At 35.8% G+C, this 19,167-nt stretch overlaps 1 protein-coding gene across 2 annotated transcripts in view; it reads right to left on the bottom strand.

Annotated features, from left to right (window-relative positions):
- Positions 1-19,167, bottom strand: part of Plod2 (procollagen-lysine,2-oxoglutarate 5-dioxygenase 2) — an 86,010-nt gene that overhangs the window by 12,613 nt on the left and 54,230 nt on the right. For both annotated transcript variants that reach the window (XM_076867138.2, XM_076867137.2), the window contains exons 5-11: positions 17,978-18,090; positions 15,497-15,560; positions 14,222-14,319; positions 7,754-7,855; positions 4,127-4,252; positions 2,460-2,581; positions 750-854 (exon numbers count right to left, since the gene is read on the bottom strand). In XM_076867138.2, the coding sequence (XP_076723253.2) occupies positions 750-854; positions 2,460-2,581; positions 4,127-4,252; positions 7,754-7,855; positions 14,222-14,319; positions 15,497-15,560; positions 17,978-18,090 (730 nt within the window). The remainder of the gene's footprint in view (positions 1-749; positions 855-2,459; positions 2,582-4,126; positions 4,253-7,753; positions 7,856-14,221; positions 14,320-15,496; positions 15,561-17,977; positions 18,091-19,167) is intronic.

The raw sequence follows: 19,167 nt of genomic DNA, 5'->3' as shown, positions 1-19,167 counted from the left end.
TGAGGACCATCACGTCCAGCTCCAATTACTTGTTAAATGCAGTGGTGCTTTATAAGAAAAGCTCACACAACTCCTCCAAGAAATTTTGGGGACAACCATTCCCCATATAAAACCTCTTTCACAATACTCCAACCTTGTGATGATTAGTTGGGCTCTTTCTCTCACGTGCACAAAAGCAAAATAAAATAAACATACACTGCTCAGTGTGGTGGCACAGGCCTTTCTGTAATTCCCATTACTCCGAAGGCTGAGGCAGGAGGGATGCAAATTCAAGGTCAGCTGCAGCAACTTAGCAAAGTAAAATTTTAAAATTTTAAACAAGGGATGGGGGGATACAATTCAGTGATAGAGCACTTGCCTAGCATGTGAGAGGCCCTGGATTCAAATCCCATTATGATAAGCAATAATAATATTAAAATAATAAATTGTACATAATCATACAAAACAAAAGTTTGTTTTATTTTTCCCAGTTTTTTTTTTAATATTTAATTTTTAGTTGTAGTTATTTACATGTGGCGCTGAGGATCAAACCCAGGGCCCTACTGCTGAGCCACAAACCCAGCCCCGAATTTGTACAATTTTAATTTGTCAAATATACATCAATAAAACCAGGAAAAAGAAAAAAAAAGAAGTTTATGGTGTATAGAAAACAACGTGACTTTTCTCAGTCTACTAAACACAATAAGGCATGTCCACAGTGATGTGGAATATTATCATTTTAATAATATAGTGATATCAAATCTTAGTACCTGTTTTGTTCAATCAAAACTTTTAAAGTCTTTGGATTTGTCAAGACGACATCTGCATCCAAACTAAAATAATAATCACACTTTTCATCCTGACGGCAAAAATCCCTGAAGTTGAAAATGAAAAGAGAGTTAGATAAAATAAATGTCTCTTGGTTGAAATATGTTAACATTGCATTTACACACAACATAAAGCTTCTCCAACACAATTTCCAATCAGAATTTAATTTTAAAATGGCCATCTTATTAACACAGACATTCACAGGTGAGTAAAAACTAAAACTGTAGGTCTCGCAAAATACATTTTAAGTCACTGAATTTTTTAAGGCATAAAACATCCAGTCCCAATGGTAATGTGCAGTTTAGTATCTAATGCTTTCTAATATTAGAGAAAATAATTTACCCCAATGTGTTTATTCATATAATATTCTTTTCTCACCAATCAAAATATGTTTGGCATGTTCATGCACACACAGACACACATGCACATATGAAATCTTGCATCACCCAGTTTTAAGCGAATCTTGTGATTTAAGTGTATGACTCTTTAGTTATCATTACTTTGTAAACTTGATTTTCATGAAATTCTTTCTATGATGGTTATTCCCTATGTGCTTATCAGGAGGCCCTGAATGTGCTATCTGATTTTCTAGCTGGTTTCTAGTGTTATCAGCAGGAATTCCAAAGAGCAAACTGCTCATAATACTACCATCACATGTGAATTCCCTATGGGATGGCTTTGGCATTTGGGGTTATCTCCTTCTTAGTTCTCAGTTCTGCCCACTTACTGCTGGTCCCTCTTATCTGCTCTTAATGCTGTGTATCTCCATACTACATTTTTTTTTCTCAACAATTATCAGCCAGGACACCAGACAGGAAGATCTGTATTAATTATGAGAGAGAGAAAAAGAGAGAAAAAGAATAAGTTCCCAATGTGTATGCCAGACATTCTCCAATGGATGAACCATTAGTACTAGCATCTCTCTGTTTTTTTTTTTTTTTTTTAGAGTTCTCTTTTCCTGCCTTTCCTGCAACCTCAAGCCTAGACAGAATCCATAACTCTGCCCCTGAGCTTCCACAGCAGAAAGCCTAAGGGCCAGTAACAAACAGGAATACCTCCTGATGGGAAGGCGCCATGTCTTCATCTTATTATCCTTGAGAATTCCTGATTCAGTAATTTTCACTGAATAAATGGTTGCTCTTACTCTGCCAGAGTAAGTATTAAAGGAAATATTGAAAGAGTTAAAGAAAGGACCTACGATAGGTCTACTGAGGAATCTAAGCCTGTCTAGATCATGAGCAACTAGAAAGTAGGACCCTCCTTTTCTCCCACAATTGAAAACATGGTTTTATCACACACAACCTTCAGACAGTGAAGTCAAATGCAACAGGCATTGCCAAACAAGTCATACTCCTCATTTATCTGAGCTTTTTCCTTTTTAATCTTGATCTGAAGTTCAGTTCATAGCTTAATTAAATATGTCAGCTCCTGTCATTAGAAGAAAACTGCCAGTAGCTCTGGTCGCTTTTTACACGCAAATACACTCAAACCCAGAAGTCTAATAGGAGACTCCTGCTACTGTGTCCATAGCACATGCACAAATATCTGACACTCCCAAGGTTAGAAGATTAATTTGGAGAAACAATTGATTTTTCTTAAAGTTTCTTTAGTAAAATAATTTTACTTTTTAATGTAAATGTAATAAGACATACATTCCCATGTTTCTGGCTTCAGCTTGACTTAGATTTTCTTCTGGTCCTACTATTTTTATAGTGCTGATTTCATGTTTTGCTTTATCAAAAAACACCTTGATATCCTTTTCATGGTAAACTTCCTGTAACATATTTTAAAAATGAAACATTAGAAAATAAGACAAGAAGATGGCTGAACTATGCATATGTAGAGAATGCTTCCAGAGTCATATATTCTAATAACTCACAATTCAGTTGCACAAGTTGATAGCCATATTAAATATGCTATACTTCCTTATCCCCTAAATATCATATGAAGAATCTAAAATATTTATATATCAATATTCTCAAAGAAGAAGATACTTAAAATATTTTAAGTGTCTACTCCCTGTCAAGTCCTTACGTAAATATTTAAATTCCCACAGGTCACTGCATAAATACCTTAATCTTGTGTAATAAAAAATGTTTTTAACTCAAGAAGGAAAAAATAGCTTGCAGCCAGAAAATCGTAGATGTGTGTTCTAAAATATTCAGAAATGTTATTTAAATCTAATGATATTAATCTATCATATAATTACATTTTATTAAAAAAAATATAATATTCTTTGAAGCAGAGATAATAATTGTCTCAGCAAAACCTTATTGAAAATATAAATAATGGGAAAACCACTAATTTAGAAGTTATTTATTTAGTGTGATGCAAACATGCTAAAATTTGGATAAGAATATCTATATCCCTACAACATTTCAACATTCAAAATTTTGTGGAAAGCTGATACTTTTCACAGCTTGTTAAAATCACTTATCACATAAAATCTACAATGTTCATCTTAAATAAAAGAAGATTAAAAACTCCTGCCATCAAGGACTTTAAAGGCCCTATGAAAGCAGAGAAAATATACTAATACCTAAAAATAAAACATTTTCAAGTAAGAACATACATTATAACACACGTCACAAGCAAATATTCAACCTTGCACACTTTTAAACTCATTGAAGCTGGCTTTCTGAAAATTTAAAAATTTCTCTGGAAAAAATAAATGGATGGCTGACATGTAAATTGGGAAGAAAGACCAACAATAAACAAAAAGCATTATGATAGAGAGGGAAATGGATTACTTCACAACTATTGAGTTTTTCTACATGATGTTCAATACTGACTTTTAACAGGAAGGAGATAAATACATGGGACAATAACTGACAAAAATGTCTTTAAGCTTAGATTATATGTGGGAGGTATTTGGGAGGCTCTGGATATTTTTGAAGGAAATGACAATATCAACATCCCTTGGGAAAGAGCAGGCCATTGTGAGATTAATCAAAACCATACTCTATCTAGAATCTGTTTTGAGTGCTGATGTTAGGTAGTATCCCATGTTAAAAGTTAATTCTATAAGAGGAGCAACAGAATTAATTAAAATGCAAAGCAATATAAGGCCCAATGGCATATTCTTCATTATATATTAAGCTCAGCCACACAAAAATGGAATAACAATCAGCCATTTTTTCAAACATTGGCAGTTTTCTGTGGCTCAATACTTTAAAATCCTTAGGTCCTAAAGAGAGAGAGCAGTAACTACTGGGGGCGGGACTTCCAATTTATTTAGAGCAATAAATTTTGTTAGACACACATAACAAATACTTCCCAAATAATTTTAAAATAAAATATCTATTCATCAAATACTTACTTTGTTATGAATGAAGAGTTTAAGTGCCTCTTTTGGGTAATCCAGTGTCAACAATGTGTCCAGAAATCGAGGTAGAAAAGGCGTTGGTTGCTCAATAAAGACACCTATTGTTACATTTGGATAGACCTTTGTTTTACAGCAAACAAAAACAAATAGTTATTAATGTGGTTTTATTTTAAGCTTTATTAAAGTCTTATTCAGTAACACAGAAAAAATACTAGAATCTCAGTTCAAGATAATGTGCTAACTTTGAACTGCCCCAGGGGCTGAGGTTGTGGCTCAGTGGTAGAGCACTTAGCTTACACATGTGAAGCACTGGGATTGATTCTCAGTACCACATATAAATAAATAAAGGTATTATGTCCATCTACAACTAAAAGAACTAAAACTAAAAATAAATTAATTGCCTTATGGTAGTTCTCTCTCACTGGGGAAAAGGTCTCTGTCAAAATGATTTATCTGAAGCACATGCTGTGTTTAAAGAAGAGACTATCCTATCTACTGCTGGATGCAGTCTACTCTTCTGGTCAGTGATGGCCCTTCAAGAAACTTCTTCAGATCTGAAGCTATTTTGACTCTGTATCTAAGCAGCCAGAATGGGGATTGCATTTTCAAAATCAGGTACTTAATCTGTAGCTCAAATAAATCAATCATGGAGGGCTTTATTTCTAACCTCGAATGTTCCCTTTTGTTTCATTCCACTAACAGGTTTTTACATTCTTTCATTGTTATATTAAATATGAGAAGAGCTATTTTTCTTTCATTAGCATATTTTATCTTAATGCATTCTACTTTAAACATTTTCTTAGATCCTCTTTAGGTATGTTTTAGTGTACTGTTTATCCTTCGTTCATCATATGAAAATTTCTGAAGTACCTATTGTATATGTTAGTATTTGTGATGGGCAACATTTAGCAAAAGGAACAAAAGTTCCTGGATTGAAAAACTTAATATAGATGGGGAAGGAGGAACCCAGTCAATCACCAGGTACAGGTGCTAATACCAGAATGGTATGAAGGCTTCTTTATAGCATCTTTTAAAAACTATGTCTTAAAGTTGGAAGTTAAGAATTACAGGATTTTTATTTTCATTTTTATTATTTTCTCTTGTCTTGGGGATTGAGCCCAGGGACTCAGGGACGCTAGGCAAGTGCTCTAGAACTGACTTATTTACCCAGCCTAAAGAATACAGATTTTTCTTTAAATACCTTATGTGTTGTGTCCTTATATGCATGTATGTGTTATAACTTAATATTTGCTGGCACAGAAGTACCTTGTACACTTTAGACTTCTTTTGTCTATTAATTTGTTAACTCATCAAACCTTTAATCCAGTGATTTATCAACACACCAAGATATTTATTATTAAATGAATAAACACAGAAAAACTAAAAACATCTACCCTTTCTAAGAGTTCTCTATATAATGAGGGGAATAAGTAAAATGTAGATCCCAACCCTCTCATCAAAAGTAGATCATACCTCTCTCATGCATTTTGTTCAATTTCATAACGGCCTTCGAGGCTATTTATTATCCCAAAGTTACACGAGGAAAATGGGATTTGGAGAAGTTAAATATTCAGAACACATAAATTAGTAAAGAGCTGAGCTTCTACACATTACAGCTCAATTAATCTGTTTATTTTTATATAATAATGATGACAATAGTTTAGTTTATTAAAATTATTTTAAATGTACACTTAAAATGTTATTTTATATATTTCTCATATAGATGCATCATATATGTGTGTAAAATTTCATTTAACCTTCTTACCAATCCTCTGGGATGACCACAATTACTTTTACATACAAAGAAATTGCCTGTGGCTCATACTTAAAATTATGCTACACTTGGGATCTTAGCTTCCCACATACAATTTTAATTTGTATACACTACTGCATAATACTACACATAAAATGCACAGATTTTTTTTGTTTTGCATTTAGAAATAGTTTTCCTTTCTAGTATATTTAAACAGACTATCAGACACAATAGCATAAGAATCAAGTGACCTACTTCTACATGAAAAAAAATTAAAAATAAAAATATTAATATAAATGTTTTCTGTCTTTGCACCAGAAACTGTACACAAAAGGAAACAAAACAGATAAAAGCATTAATTCTTCCTCCAAAGAACATTACTTTCTGCAAAATAGATCAAGACAAATTTTTAAACATCTCCATGATGCAGCCTCATTCAGAAATACCCTGGCAGTCTTTCCAGATAGGAAACATTCAGTTTGTGATTTGAAAGACTGGCCAAAAAGTTTTATTTTCAAGTAAAACAGGGTTTTATTCAGAAGCTCCTAAATGTAGACAAGTTAGTCTTTATCCTCCCTTCAGATGGTGAATTAAATAGAAATTATTTAATTCAGAAGCCTGAGTACATTAAACTGAAAATATTCTATGTTTGCACAGACCCATGAAGTATCAGAAGTATATTCCCAGGAGTTTTCTATTGGCTTATATTGCTTTTACTTAGTGGGCATGCTGGAGATGGTCAATAAACCTAGGTTGAATGAAGGGGAAAATTAGCCTTAATGGTAAAATCACTCTGTAGAATCCAATTGTTCATGCTCATAATATTCTTCCAAGTTACTAGAGCAATTTTGTGAAAGAATAAATGTTAGTACAGGATGTTCTAAAATTGCTGTCAAATGATGGAACAAGGGATAAAAATGTGTTATGGTCAAATAATAAAATTTTTCCAATTGCTTGGATATAAGCAATAAATTATAGCTACAATTCACTGTGAAATATCCATAAGTAACTCCAAGCTTGGTGTATAGTATGACATCCAGGTAAAACTGTGCATGATATTCTGGGCATGGTGGCACATGCTTACAATCCCAGAGCTCAGGAGGCTGAGGTAGGAGGACAGCAAGTTCAAGGACAGCATCAGCAACTAAGCAAGTCCCTCAGAAACTTAGTGAGGCCCTGTCTTAAAATAAAAAAATAAAAAGGTCTGGGGTGTGGCTCAGCGGTAAAATGCCTCTGTGTTCAATCCTCAGTACCAAACAACCAAAACAAAAGACAAACACAAAAACTATGAAGCATCAATAGCAGAGAGCCTAGAGCTCCGTTACCTAAATTCAAATCCACGCTTCAAATTTGTCCCTAAGCAAGTTACTTGTTACCTTTATGTACTTCAATTTTCTCATCTGTAAAAATGAATCACTAGTACTACTTTAGGCATTTACGGTGTTTAAATGAGTTAGTTTGTAAAATACCTAGAACAGTCCTTAGTTAGATAATCATGTTATTTTTGACATGATCAAATCTAAAACTCATGTACAGATAAAAATTAATCAATAAAAATTCCAAAGCAGTGTAACTCAATGCTTTAATCATACCAACAAACTAAAATAACACAAGAGCAACCAATCATTAGTTTAGGTATTAAAAATCAAGTCCCTTTTGCTGAGTTCAGCTATTACCTTTGTCTTCAAAAACAGTTCGGGAACACTAATCAAACAATTTTCTGAATCACTGTGGCTTAACATTATAAGCCCATTACATACTATACAATCAAAACTACATGATAATTTGCCTTTTTTTCCCTACAAATCACTGCATTTTCGCACAATGCACTTTTTATTACTCCTTTTCACACAGTCCATTCTACTTACCTCAACTGCAGATAAGTCAATTGTATCAAATTCACAATGAGTGCAGCCATTATCCTGTGTCCATGAATTAGGCACATAGTTTCCAAAATAATTCAGGAGAATCTAGTAAAGGATAGGAAATGAGATGAAAAAAGGTAAGTCTTACCCATCAAAGTGCTTTCATTCTATAGTCATCTAACTTCAAAGAGTGTTTTCTGCACTAGGTACATGTCTTTAGTTACTCTACCAATATTTATCACTTAGCGTGCACAATAAACAGTAATTTTGTCAGACTGAACCATTAGGCAGGGCAGGCTATGTCTAGAAATGTCAAGACATGGTATAAATCATGAAGGTCATTTTAGTTCATATAAGGAACAATAATGGAAAAGATAAAATAAAAATATGTCAAACAATGAAATATGGCTTTAAATAACAAACTTATTAGCAAAAACACAATGAGTCATGTAAATGGTAAGTTAGTAAAAAGGTAAATATGTTTAAAGAGCTAGCACAGAAACCCATTCACAGGGGCAAAGGGACCTCTTACCAGACTTCTGGGCACTGTTTCAGAAAAAGATTAAAACAGATCATATCAACATGTACAATCAGAAAAATGTGAAATTATACCCCATCTATGTATGATATATCAAAGTGCATAAATGCATTCTACTGTCATGCATAACTAATTAAAACAAATTTTAAAAATTTTAAAATAGATCCTATCAACAAATCCCATCAACAATAAAGTAAGGCACTGTGGATTAAAAGAGATCAATCAACAAGTCCTATCAATAATAAATTAAATTATGGCTTCCTGTATTGACATTGATTTTACCTGTAAAATCTGTGATTTTGTATTTGTATGCGATTTTTTTTTTCTGGGGAGGTGGGACTGAGGGAAGTGAATGGGGTAGAGAAGGAAACAGACTAAAAGATGTTTTTAGGGCTCAGAGAAAATCTTTTAGGGTAAATTATGATAATACATAAATAATAAACAAAGTTACTTCTCCTTATATAATTTCATACCAGTAGTGGCAGAAGTATTTATAAATTTATAGATTTTTTTTTTTTTTTTACCTCCAGCCAGTGAAGCTATGCTAGAACTCTGGCTGTAATTTTATACTACTGTTAAAACACCTAAATCCTTGTTATGTTTGTATGATAATTAATTTTTCATTTGAAAAGCAACATAAAATCAAATGAAAAATATCTATGTATTAAACACAAAAGCTAAAAAAAACAGAGCAATGCCAACTAGATTTTTCTAACTTCCTAAGATCCTAAAAGAGATCCTAGTTGAAGTAATGAGTCCAGAGCCAATTTCACAGATTCCTCCCAAATATTTGGGATTCTGTCCAAACACTTCTATTGAACTGAACCTTTGACATAAATGCTGCTAAAGTAAATACACTATGAATAAAAAGGGGAAAATCTTTGTGCTATAGATACTATAGATACAGCCTCAATTAATCTCTGCAGTAAAATCAGAAGACATGGACAAGTAACTCATTCACATTTCTTTTGGATTACATGATAATTTGGAAAACAAATTACCAAGCAGGAAATATGTAGTCATGACATTCACTAATGACATTTCAAGAGTCCATGTGGTCATTCTACTGTGTTTCTCTAACAAAAACAGAAAGAAAAGTGTACTGTTGACTATCAGTGACAAATGGAAACATTAATTTAACTACTTGTGTCCTACAAAATATGATGGTTTGGGAGAAGGACAACAGATTTATGTGAAGATGGGTCCATTATTGAGCATTATTTTCAAAAGATATTTTAAAAAGCAAGCATAAAATATATAGTTTTATTAAAATATCCAGGGACAGAATTCTTTTATGGGAAGGACCCCATATATACTTGGATATACTTAAAATCCCTATCACATATAAAGAATGACACTTCCCCATCTCAGACACTTCAGAAAAACAAATATTTATGCACACATTATTGATCAGCCTGCTGGAATCCCTATATGAATATGAAATGATCAATAGTCTTAAGAGATGAGAGCATAAAAAGGCTCTGCCTTGAGATTTCTGAATTAAAATTTGATTTTGTAACTTGTCCATTCTCTGCTGGGTATTTCAGCTTGTTTCACAGGTAATTAAGGTTTCTAGAAGCAGTCCTTTTGAATGGAAACCTCCCTCTTTCGGGTCTCTCGCCACACAGGCTGAGGTTACCCACCATCAATTCAGCCACCCTAATTCACATCTGTTTTCTTCATAAAAACTGCAGACATTTCTGCTGGCAGCTCTGAAGGGGCAGAGAACTGTTTATGCACTTGGGCTGCTCTGGGCACTCCCGGCTACGAGGTGGTAGTATTTTACTGGCTCTTCTTTCACAATACCAAAATATTTCCAGGCATGATGTCATGGTCATTGGCAGAGAGACTTTTTCCAGACAAGTTCTTTCCTTTTTTGCTTCTTTGCTTCCTTCTTCTTAAAAAGCCATGCATTATTCAAGGTCACAGTGGTCCAAGCACTGTGGTTTTTATTCATAAAATTAAGTTCACTATCTTTATTGCACATCAAATTAGTTGCAGAAATGACTTGCTGTCATGTGCAAAGCAGGTGATTTGATCTTGTCCTGTTTACCTAATCTGTATGTAAATGTACTACCCACTTCATGATGATTACCTTTAGATGTGTATTATCTGATTTTAGATGGCAAGTCTTAAACATCATATGGCATCTTACTAACAATATATGAGCTTCAGGAAAAAAAAAATGTAAAGTTTCAAACTAAAGTCATCAGTTTGAGAAACATCAATTTATATTTGATTGTACCTAGAAAGGCACAAAACTATTTAGAATAAATACAGAATTGTGTTTCAAATAAAATCTAAATTTAAAAAGCCACAAAATTGTTTAGACACTATTATAAAAAACGAATAAAAACAAGAACACTCATGGATAGCCACCGAGAGGGCACAGAAAGCAACTACATCTGAAAATAGTTGGAGGGTAGTAGATTACAGGTGATTTTTAAAACAGTCATTAATATGGTATTATGTAAAAATGTGGATGTGTAACCGATGTCATTCTGCAACTTGTAATTGGGGTAAAAATGGGAGCTGATAACCCATTTGAATCAAATGTATGGAAGATGATATGCCATGAGCTTTGTAATGTTTTGAACAACCAATAAAAAAAATATTAAAAAAAAAAACAAACAAACAAAAAATAAAACTACTTATAATTTTTAAATTATTCTTAAAACATCAGATTTAGAGAAAGAAAGAAAAAAAATCATTTTTATATACATTGGTACTATCTCATTTACAGAATACATTTTTCTTAAATATGGCTTAAATTAATATTTAGTTCAATATTATGGCTCAAAACTATTGACACCATAATCATACTTTACCAAAAAGTAAAGCCAACATAAAAATTCACATGAAAAATTCTTTCACCTTTTGTGACAGCGAAATAAAGTTTTCAGTAGCCTATTTGTACCTGCATTTTATTTTTAACACACTTGTATGAAATAAAATATTGTCAAATGCTTATTTATGCAACTTTTTGTCAAGTTTTTATATTATACCAAATATAGTTTTTAAATGAAACCTACTTCATGTTTTGTTGTCAAGTAGAATTATTAGAAAATATACTGGACAGGCTAGTTGTGGGGTGTACCCCTTCAACCCCAGGTACTGGGCAACTGGGGCAGGAGGACCACTAGTGCAGAGCCAGCCTGGAAACTCACCAAAACCCTGTCTCAAAGGAAACAATGGGGAAGGGCTGTGGGTATGACTCCAGGACAGGGCATCTGCCCAGTGTGCACGAGGCCCCAGGTTCTACACCCAGTACCCCAAACTAGGTGAGTTGATGACAGAGAAAATACAATAGGATCCCCCACAGAGCTTGAAATGCTGGAACTACTAATCACCCAAACTGAAACTGTTTCCAGAATTCCTAAAACTTCTTGGTCATAGATCTTTCTAAACAATGGAGAAGCACTGTTCCTGTGCTTGTGACAAGCCACTTTTGTATAGCTTTTGACTGGTAGCACCTTTCTGGAAATTTTGAAGGAATTGAGACACACCAAAATCACTGAGCATCAGGTCTTGAGCATAATCACTAAATTCTAAGGACCCAGTTTACTCTTTAAAGGACACTTAAATCTGACTAAGATATCATATCCCCAAGAAGGAACAGAACGCTCGTCATGGGAAAGGGTGAGTTGTAACAGCCCTTTCCTAACTGGCCCTGAAGTTACAATGAAGATTCCAACAGACATTATACAGACAGTAAAGGACTCCATAAACAGAATTTATTCCATTTGGCAAACTTTCTCAAATTTTATGACATTTTTGCCTTGGTGGGGGGAACTTTCTTATCACCCCCAAGAATAATGCTAGGCCATTGAGATGGTTTATGGACTCTGACATTCAGTTAAAATCTGCAGAAAGGCTTAATATATGTTACTTGTGGCGGGACCTGGGAGAGACAAAAGTGAATGGCTAATATGATTTTTGTGATTCCTAGGCTAAAGGCCCCATAAGAACAAGAGACATGAACATTGCTAAATCCCATGTCTGTCTAGTGTCTGGTATACACTGTGATGAAAGAAGCAGTGTTGGGTGTTTCAGAAATACAGAGCATACATGGAGAGCTGAGCCAAGCTGACACCTAATGAATGAACAGGAGGATGTCACAAGTAGGGAGTCAGGAACAGAGGATTCCAGAATATGTGGGAGAATGGATTTGGTGGCCTCCTAAGCAAGAGAACAAGAAAGGGCCTACTATGACAAGATCAGATATGCTACTCAGACCTACATCCACAGAAGAGCCCTCTGCAGAGAGGGATGTGGTGGGGCTTCTGCTTCAGCAGAATATTCTAGTTTCAGGTTGTTGGGGGCAGGAGGCATTGTACAACTAGTTGCTCCAGGTTGCCAATGGCCTGAACCAGGGAAGTTGCTATGGGCACTGAGAAAATAAGATAAAAACACTATGTGCAAGAATTCGACCAGGGAGCTCCAGGCGTGGGAGCCAACACAAAAACCAGATTCTGATTCTGGTCGACCAGCCCAGATGAAAGGAGGCTTGAGCTCTGGGTATACATGGAATCCACCAATGAGCATTCAGACCAGAGCCCTGGAAGAACAGGAGGGGGAGTGAGGATTGAAAAAACAGTCAGCATTAAGAGAGAATTTGCTGACGGGGAGGGAAGCAAAATACTCAGGAACATGTATAGAGCAGAAAAGGAAAATCTTGGACTGACACCTATGGGCACCGACTAAAGGAGCACAGGGAAAGAATCCACACCCACACACACATATGTGCACGCACACACTCACCCACATGTGCTTGCACTCACACACACTCACACTCACCCACCCATTCGTGCACACGCACACACTCACACGATGTAAAACTGTCATAATGTACATTAGAAAAAGAAAGTGACTAAAGAGGAAAGAACAGGAAATTAGTAGACAGAGCAGAGCATCATGGGAAAGTGCTTCAGGTTGGACCCAAGAGGATCCCCATTCTCAGATGCTGACTTCTGGTGGAGAGAGCTCCAGGACTCAATGGCATGCCACAGCAGACCAGGACAGGAGCATTTCCCCTTGTGGTGTGATGGGAGCTGGCAGAGGGGACAGTAGTCATGTGCTTCTAAGAAGTCTACAGGGAAGACTGCTCCATAGGACAGTGGAATAGACAAAGGGCAGAGGGGAATCGTAAGCTAGAGGAGCAGATCCACACCTTCCATTCTGAGGGAAGAGAAGCTTCCTTCCATTTCCTGCCACTTGTGTAGCTGCTGTGGGCAGTGGGCGCCTCCCTCCTCTGAAAAGGCAGGCTACACCCCACCTCTCTTCCCACAAGGCAAATCGACCTGTGGATCTCTTTTCCAGGTATTGTAAGCCAGGACCTCAGCATGTCCAGCACTACTTTTAGTACAGAATTTATGTTTTTCTCAAAGCAATTTATGTTCCACACATGCAAACTTTTCATCCATATATTTTGTGGTCAATAACATTTTCAGCAAGCTCAATCATATATATTTGAAAAAGAAAAACATGCTAAGTTTCATTAGTCAAATTATATCTGTCATTAACTTTGGTATAAAATGAGTGCAAGAGGAAACTTCCAAGTTACATCTAGATCTTAACAGTGTTGTTAACTTTGAAAATATTAAATCATCCTCAATGGCCTGAGCAATTCCTGTTCAGAGGATATGGAATGATGGAGAGATGGAACCCCTCTCCAGCTAGCTCTTCCAGCATTATTAAACAGAACAATTTCATTCAATGTGCTGTAAATAGAATAAAAGGTTGTCACCCTGTTGAGGAGAAACCTTCCATTTAGTTGATTAAATCAGATAATATACTGTATAAAAGACAAAGCCAATCAATTGTTCACATCAAAACACAGTTTTTGATTTCTGTTTTTTTTAAAGATGATGACATACCACATACATCTCCATAGTCCACCTCCTAAAAACTACAGAGCAATCACCGCAACTCACCTTGGTGGGTCCATTTCCATTAATCACTGCTGGTAATGTTTCATAAAATGTATTCTTAACTCTGGTTTTTCTATCTTCAAATTTTAAAACAACTTCATCTGAGTTAAAAAGAGAACAGAGGTTTAGTGACATTCAATGTGTGTGCTTGTGTGTGTTACAAAACTTACTGTAGATAAGACACACCATATGTTGTGACACTTAGAAATGGTGCCCACCCGATGTCAGCACATCCCCACAAAGAAGGAGGATGATGACAGAGATGCACACCCATTCCAGGGCACCTCACTTCCTCTGACAAAATGAGCGTGGTGCTAAGCCTTGGGCTGTGCAGAGGAAACAAAGCATCTTCACAGTGCTCCCCCAAATGAGCCTTTGATAAGAAAGGGAGCAGGCCATTCATCTGCAGAACGGGCCCCATGCCTACTTTGCAGGGTTACTGCAAAGAAACGGTAGTTTTTCCAGTTTTTGAAAATCAGATTTCATACAATCATCCAGGGAGACCCAAGAAACAGAGGAAGGGAAGCTAGGTTTTGGTTTCAGGTTCCTTTTGTGTTTCAGATTCCTATCTCCTGAGAATGCCAAACTCAGGCTTTCTATTCCCAGAATCATTTTACAGTATGAACTGTACTGAATTACAATCTATTTTTAACTTTTTAAAGTATGAATGAATCAATGGATTGAGATACTTTGATTTTAAAAGGTATTCATTAATTATTTTAATGTGTTAATATATTTTTATCAAGACATAGCTCCAGGTAAACACACACAGGTAGATTTGCATGTGCAAGTGTGTACATGAGTACGTACACACACACACACACACACACACATGCATACATGCACACACACACACACGCACACACTCTTCCACAGCCTAGTTATACAGGTTTCACTGGTTACCCAGCGGCTGAGTCCAAAGGAGCTACTCTAATACTTCCAAGTAGTTCATAGTACAAAGAATTTAAACTAAAAAATGTGTGATAATGTGGTGTAATTAATTCATAAATATATTTGCAATTCCCAGAGGGTAAGAGATTTAAATTTCAAGTTATCTAGGACCAGAAGCTTATATTTTCACACTAGTTTTAGGAAATGATTTCAATGGAATGTTTTGAACTTTATCCAGCTAAGTTCAAATTAAATATTTTTTAAAGGTTGTAATATGTACACTGCAGACCTTAGTCCCCATCCCAAAATGGATATAACAAAGGGAAGACAGTTCAAAACACAGGTGTCTGTTTTCAGATGTAGGAATCCGGCATTTAGAAAGCATACCTACGGCTCCGTTTAAGGCCTGGAAAATTCTGCACTTATGATCCAATGTGATGTTAATAGCTTCCTAAAAATTAAGAATAGAAATAATATTGAAAATCACAAGAAAAACAGCAAATACCACTCTCATGTTAGTGTAGTTTGCTCTTTGGGGGAATTTATGTCTTAAAATGCTCATGCTGACTGTCTAATGAAAATGTTGAAATGACTGAACTATTTAGCTGAGACAGAGAGCACTAAGTGCAAATCACTGCTATACAGTTTTAAATCAAATTTGTTTCCCAGTGACAACACCACAAATACATAATTCCAGAAATGTTAAAAAATTATATTCATTACATATATATAAATTACGAAACATTAGCTTGTGTTATGTAAATATGGGAAAGCATATTCTTGAATCAGTTTGCATCAAACTGTAATTTAAGTCAATTTCCAGAGTGGCAAAAGCCCACAGAAGATTAACTATTGTCCCAGTGATATCCCCAACAGCAGACTCAGAACACAGTGCGGCATTTTGCTTGAAATAAAGAGCAAAATTCCCTTCGTGTGTCATGAGCAGCTACATAAATATGTTCTGATCATAGAAAAGTATGAGAAAGCATTTTGTGGGACTTCTAAAAGGCTACCAGGAGAGTTGATGAAACTGAGATGACCCATATTTTACTCTTCTGCCTTTTCACTGCCCAGAATATGGATGCGATAGCTGGTGCTCCACTTGGCATTTTGGATAAGGAGGTTACATTGAAAAATCAGAGATAAAGGCTCCCAGTTGAGTAACAAAGAGCTACCTTGACACCATAAAGGCACCCCGACAGTCTTGTGCTCCCTACCTTTTAATTTTTTTAATATGACAGAGGGAAAAATATCAACACATAGATAAAACATTTATCTTATTTAGGCCACTACTAATTTAAATTGTTTTCTTTGTGACAGTTATTCTATTTTTTTTTTTAAGGTACTGAAGATTGAGCCCAAGGGCATTTAACCACTGAGCCACATCCCCAATACTTTTTATGTTTTATTTAGAGACAGGGTGTCACTAAATTGCTTAGGGCCTCACTAAATTGCTCAGGCTGGCCTTGAACTTGAGATCCTCCTGCCTCAGCTTCCTGAGCTGCTGGGATTATAGGCGTGCCCTACCATGCCCAGTGTGACAATTATTTTTACTAAAAAAGGGCATAAGACTCTGTCTATACCATAGCCTTTATTCAAGGTTCCATAGTCCCAAAAATTCTACAGACTGAAATGGGCTATAAAGCTCCCTGGGGTTCCAGCCAAAGGATCACACCAACCAACCATATCTGTGGGGACAACCCACTCTGGACCACCAACTGCTCTTCCGTGTTTCCCCTACACCCTCAATCTCCATGTTACAAGTCTCGCAGGGAGGTCCCTGTCTTTCCTAGTATCACAACTAACTATAAAATTAAAAACTGTCCTTTAAGTGGTTTTCTTCACATGCCATTTCAAAGCATTAAAAAAAAAAAGTGTTATTTTACAAATTTAGTCAACTGAGTACATTAAGTCAATATTGCTATTACATGAAATAGAGAACAAATCTTGATTTTGGTATTCAGGAAACCCAAGATCCACTTCCTACAGTTATTCTGTGGCCTGTTTCTCCCTGGGTGAAGTGTGGATACACAGTCTGGCTTCTCACTTACTGAGGAACAAAGAAGCTCATAGGAATACAAAGAGACCTTTGAAAGGCTAAAAGATTGACAAACGAGAATGTACTCTATTTTTTTTAACATTACAAAAGTACATTGGCATCCAATAGCTTCAAAGTATCTTAGGCAAAAAAAAAAAAAAAAAAAAAAGAGTACAGCTAAATATAAAAGAATACACAGTCCTAATTCTTTGTTTCTTAATAAATGACAGCTATCTGAAAATTTTACAAAAGCATTCTCCCAAGAGTCTCTGGAACTTTATTACCGCCTCTTTAAATCTCCAGCCTCAGAAGCTGTGATGACATAATTCACTCTGCTACTGAGAGGCACCAGGGACTTGGTAGGCCCCCAGCAGAGGGGCAGCTATAATGCTGAGAGAGGCCTCCTTTTTGTTTCTTTTATCAGGTTGTTTCAATATGTGTTTCAATAAACTACACAGAAAAGCAAAAGTTTGTATTTTCACTTTTTTTCTCGGTGACCCACCCATGTTGGACAAGGTTGCTGACTTGGCCTCAAAGGGGAGGCAAAAGGACAGTTTAGCTGGTACTTTTCCAGGTGGGAGGACCCAGGCTCAGGCACTATTTGTTTGCTTCCTTGACTTTGTTTTTAAAATATGTAATTGGCAAGAACGTGTTGCAATTCAGTTTTCCAACTGCCATTCTGTCCATAAAAGTTCTTTGTTTCTGAGCACTCCATATTAACAAGGCAACCAAAGCAACAGGATGTAACGAACAATAAAATGCAATAGACACAGCAACCAAAACAATAAAAAAGGAATTAGGAAGAAAGGAACCGGTGGACGATCAGTTACCCTGTTCAGTGGATCAATGTATATTTTTGTGTAAAAGAGCTGATCATCGTCGTTATCCTGGAGATTCCACTGTTGAACTATACGGTTGACGGATGGAGCATAGCCAATAAATCCTGCAACAGAGCAGAAACGGAGAATGGAGAACTGCAAGCCCCAAACCTATGCTGTGGTAATCCCACTGAACAGCTGCACAGAACTGAAGTCCTGAGGTTTAACCTTAGGTTGGAGGTTCACAGATCATCACAAAACAAACAGGAGTTACTGAGTGTCCTTTGCTTATACATCAGTGACAAAAGCCAAGTTCCTGACCAATTACAGAACAGAAAATCATCAGACACTTTATAAATAATCACATTCCCCATATTCATTGACACAAAAGGGGAACTAACTTTTTCCAGTGCTACTAAGGGAAAATGACAAAACTAGGAATAGAACGAGACGGAAAAATTTTCTCTGTGACCTTCTAAAATGCTCTTCTTAGAGCCCCTGCAGAGGACCCACTGTTTCTGAAAGAAGAAAGTCTCCAAGACAGTGGTTTTAATGTCAGTGCCAGAGATGCTAATGCAATCGAAGGAATGTGGGACTTGTCACTGATTGCAAAAATCCCAAAGAAATTTTATATCTAGGACTTTTGGGTAATTTTTCCATTACTTGACCGACTCATTACTGTGCCTGCTAAAACATTTTCTGGCTGGGTTTTTATGTCATAGTCTGGAAAAAAGGAAGTCTAAAATTGGATTGTTCCCCTTGGCCTTTGAGCATGAGCATTAACTACTCCAATAACATTTGTCTGAAAAAGCCATAGACAATAGGATCAGCTTTCCCATTTGATCCACCTCTGAATTTCAGAACTGCAGCCAAGCTGCTGTGTTTTATTGACACACAATACTTTTTAAAAGGGACCGGTGCTACTCCTCTGAATAGAAAGGAGATGTAATTTTTATTATTAAAATTAAAATTCTCTCACAGGAATAAAGGAATTCAAAGAAACAGGTTCAGGAATATTACAGTTACCTAGAGAAGAACAAGCAAAATGAAAAAGTGACAAAACCACCACTGGTTTCTCATTTTCTTGTTATTCCTGCCAAATTAAAAAATTCTAAAATTTTTAGAATAGATAATGTGTGTTTTAATTTCTACAAGTTTGTGGAGAGACGTATGCTAAATAGTGACACATAACATTTTCAATG

This window comes from Callospermophilus lateralis, chromosome 10 (genome assembly GCF_048772815.1).
Source record: "Callospermophilus lateralis isolate mCalLat2 chromosome 10, mCalLat2.hap1, whole genome shotgun sequence".
Taxonomy (NCBI): domain Eukaryota; kingdom Metazoa; phylum Chordata; class Mammalia; order Rodentia; family Sciuridae; genus Callospermophilus; species Callospermophilus lateralis.
Note: the sequence above shows the minus strand (reverse complement) of the source record. Positions and strands in the feature narration are given on the sequence as shown.